The sequence below is a fragment of the Physeter macrocephalus genome, chromosome 6, assembly GCF_002837175.3.
Source record: "Physeter macrocephalus isolate SW-GA chromosome 6, ASM283717v5, whole genome shotgun sequence".
NCBI classification, from domain to species: domain Eukaryota; kingdom Metazoa; phylum Chordata; class Mammalia; order Artiodactyla; family Physeteridae; genus Physeter; species Physeter macrocephalus.
In genome coordinates, this window is record NC_041219.1 from 80,493,288 (window position 1) to 80,497,234 (window position 3,947).

The 3,947-nt window shown below is 32.3% G+C and overlaps 1 protein-coding gene across 5 annotated transcripts in view; it reads right to left on the bottom strand.

Moving 5' to 3' along the window:
* Positions 1 to 556: 556 nt before the first annotated feature.
* Positions 557 to 3,947, bottom strand: part of MON2 (MON2 homolog, regulator of endosome-to-Golgi trafficking) — a 125,521-nt gene continuing 122,130 nt past the window's right edge. For 3 of the 5 annotated variants that reach the window (XM_028491196.2, XM_028491195.2, XM_028491194.2), the window contains 2 exons: positions 2,559 to 2,588; positions 557 to 2,424 (listed from right to left, as the gene is read on the bottom strand). In XM_028491196.2, the coding sequence (XP_028346997.1) occupies positions 2,261 to 2,424; positions 2,559 to 2,588 (194 nt within the window). In that variant the 3' untranslated portion in view covers positions 557 to 2,260. The remainder of the gene's footprint in view (positions 2,425 to 2,558; positions 2,589 to 3,947) is intronic. The other 2 variants (XM_007105260.4, XM_007105259.4) reach the window with 1 other exon arrangement.

Below are 3,947 nucleotides of genomic sequence, written 5' to 3' on the forward strand. Positions count from 1 at the left end.
TTGAATCAAGGGAATGAATTGCTAGTAGTGATTCCTGGGGGTGGCAGGAGATATTCTGGGAGGAAAAACCTGTCAAATTATACCACGAAGTGGGCAGCCCACTTTGCTTGTCACTAAGACTGAGATGATTACCATACTGTATGGTATTTACAAATTCACCATATTTATGCCTTTTTTTTTTTTCTGTAGGGCATGGTCCTAGTATTGAAAACTAATACAATGTTAGCTAAAACTACTCAGTTTATATAAATATATGCTGCATACCCGTGACTCACATTTAACTTTCACTGGAGAATAATTATTCTGATTGCAATTGATCTGTTATTTCTCAAGAACAGACATATTTTTACTTCATGTAAATTCATGGCAATATTTTTAACGTGTTACTGAATTGGAACACTACCCTTCTTATTCAATTTCAACACTTTATCAGTGATATGCAGATTTTTCTAATTCCCAGTTTAACATATCCAAATACAGAAAATAAACTAAATACACAGATTGAATTTTTTTTTTCACAACTTTCTTTAAGGAAATGCTGAAGATAGAATCTAGGAAATGCCATATTTTACCTTAATTTTAGGTGAAATTATAAAATAGAAATTCATTAATTAGTGTAAAGAAAAATAACATCCGCTCGAAAAAAAAGACCGTATCACATGTTCACAGATACTAGTGCAAATTAAATAAATACACAATTACAACAGCCTCAAAACTGTGTCTAATTCATTACTCAATTCTAATATCCTCTTGTAGTTTTATACTTACTCTAGAGAGGCTGAAATTTATAAATTCTATTAAAATCAAAGGCCTTCCAGAACACTAAAATAATACTAAGACCATCATAATTTCTTACAAATAATCATTTTTAAAACATCTTTGAGTCTTCACATAAATAATTATGAAAATTTAACTCAGAAGAAAAATATAATATCATAATCCATTAAAGAAAAAAATACACTGAGCTAGGCCAGTTTTTTAAGAAATAATTAAGTTAGTGTATTCAAGAGCACTCCTCTTCTTCACTAAGATAGGAAAGTGAAACAAAATTAGCATTTTACTCCATGACAGAAAGTTTACTGTACTTCTAAATGCTTCACATCTCTAAAAATACACTTCTCATTGTTTTAGAATACACACATATTTTATATTTGTGGGTTAGCATAGTTATTTTCTTCTTGAGAATATGTTACAAAAGGAAGCACTCAAATGAACAAAACCTCACAGCAAAATTTTAGGAAATCTAAAATTATCTTGCCTGGGTCATATTTCAAAGACAGTGATCAATGTTGTTATTCAGTGGGGAAAAAAAAAAATCAGTAGAAATATAAAATAGTCTTTAAAATCCAGACAGCAAATATAAAAAGAGACAGACTTAAGTGAAATCTGGGAACAATATTTAAAGAAATGAGGTATGATGGAGTCATAGTGCTACAATTTATCTCAATATATTAAGTTTTAATAATAACCTATACTTCAAAGTTGCAATATCAGCAAATCATAAACTATCTGCTGCTGTGTTCTCATGACCTTTCTGGTCAGATGTTTAATAGTCACTAGTAAATACATTTAAAATAAGCATTAAGCTAACTGCATGATCACACGATAAACATATCTGCCACTTAAGAAGGCAAATTATAAGTAAAAATGTAAGCAAACAACTTTGTATTAATAATAAATACAGTTTCAAGCATTTAACATTATCAATATTTTAAAAATTTAAATAATAAATGCAACTATTTTATACAGAACTGTACCATTTATTATACACACAAGTATATCAGTTCCCTTTGTTTACAAAGGCTGGTTATAGACAATATGGAATGTTACAGTACCATCTTGCATAAAATTTTAGTACAATTTTGTACTAGAAAAAGGGTGCAAAAACACCAGCCTAATAAATCTGACAAAATGAAGTTTCTTTCTTTTGAAAAAGTACATCATTAACACATACACCACAAACTGTACATAAGCTTACTTTTAAATCACCAACTGAAGATATGGTAGCAGGTATGCTGTAGTATTAACTATCTCTCCCATCAGTTTAATTTATTAAAGGCTTGCACTGCTACTCATTCAGGAACCTTTGTTGACATGTAAGCTTGTAATATGAATTACTTAACTCAGGTAAGTACAATTTAAAGGAGGCTAACAACAGCTGCCAAGAATTATTTGTAGTAAGAAACGTCCTTCTCACAGAAAATTCACTGAGGAGCAAACATTTTCGTATATCATTCTTCTTAAAATTTATTGTAGCTGGTCAAGATTCTCCATTTTGAACTTTGGATGCTGGTGGTTGCATGAAATCCTTAAAAGGAACTAGTGCCTCTTTAAGTGCAGAGCAGACTTCTGAAGATGAGCAGGTGATGCATTCTACTAAAGTTGGGTATAAGGCAATTACTTGTGCCCAGGTATTTCCATCAACTGTAATGCAAAGAGTATAAAACCTCAAAAAAGAGTGGATTGAAATGGCAGATTATCCAGTTAACATAAACACAATCCTTTAAACACAATGCAAAAAAAAAAATCCAAAATATGGAAATTCCACAAGCTTGTACCTTTTCTTTCTTTAAACTTTGGAAGACTTCCTGCAATATTTAATAAGGTATGAGGGAAAAATATATGATCAGTGTGCAGAATCATCAATACCACCAAATTTGACAAAGTACATTTAAAATGATACTTCAATATGTGAAGGTCTTGGAAGCTAACAAAACAACTTAGAATAATTCAAACCTTTGTCATTTTCAGTATAACAGAGAATAAAAGTGTACTTTTCAAGAACAATTAGAAAACAATTCAACTATTTATGCAGTTACATGCTAAAAAAATATGTATCTTAAATAATTTTCCTAATAATGTCCTCAATATTGATTTTAACTTCAAACAACCACACATACATCCATTCTTCTCTTACACCGTTTGCTAATCTTTAATGCATCTGACTAGATTTAAGCTGTAGTGGGGAGGGACATTTCTGCCTTCCTCATCACTATTATGAACAGCTAGTACAGTTAAATGTTATTTGGTGAACGGACAAAAGTGTTGTATCACAATTACTTTGTGATTTCCTTATACTCTGAGATCACATATTACATTTCTATTTTCCTATAAGTACTGTGCGTATTGTTGAGAGTGCAATACACGATAAAACCTGATGACAGATTTTTCTTAGAAAGTATATGTATATGGCACTTGGCAGAACAAATCTCAAATTGCTGAGGCAGTGTAGTATAAAAGAAAGAACACTATACTATGCATAACGAGCTTTGGTTCCATTTTTCACTCCAATTTACTGAGTGTCAACTAAGTGTCTAAAAACCTTTCTGAAATAAGTTAGTGCTGGGTGTCCCTGAACAAGTCATATAATTTCTCATATCTTGACTTTCACTATAGAATAAAGAAATGAGGTTCTCAAACTAGTGTTCTTCAAGTTACTTCTTTAAAACAACTGATGGTCAAATAAGTTTGACAAATGTTGTACGTATAATCTTCCTTTTGGGGGATTCATAATTCACACAGGTTCATAGTTAAAGAATAGGTTTAACTCTTATCCAATCCAAGGTTTCCAAAATTAATCTGATTATGGAATTTCTCCCCGTTCAATATCTACTGACATCCCTCATCATTAATATTCATTCCTTAGTACATATCTTGGGAAATGCTAACCTGCTCATTTAATCTCTTCTCCACCTCAACAAGGGCTTCCTCAGAGTGGAGGCGGGAAGAAGAAAAGGGGTGTGGAGCTGACGGGTATTGGTGAGGGAGGGAATGTCAGGCCAGAGCTGCTCTGCTTTTAGCTGTTTTGTATGTTGGAAATCCACATCATATTTCATTTGTAAAAAGAATTTTGCTGGGACTTCCCTGGTGGTCCAGTGGATAAGACTCTGCGCTCCCAATGCAGGGGACACGGGTTTGATCCCTGGTCAGGGAACTAAGATCCCACA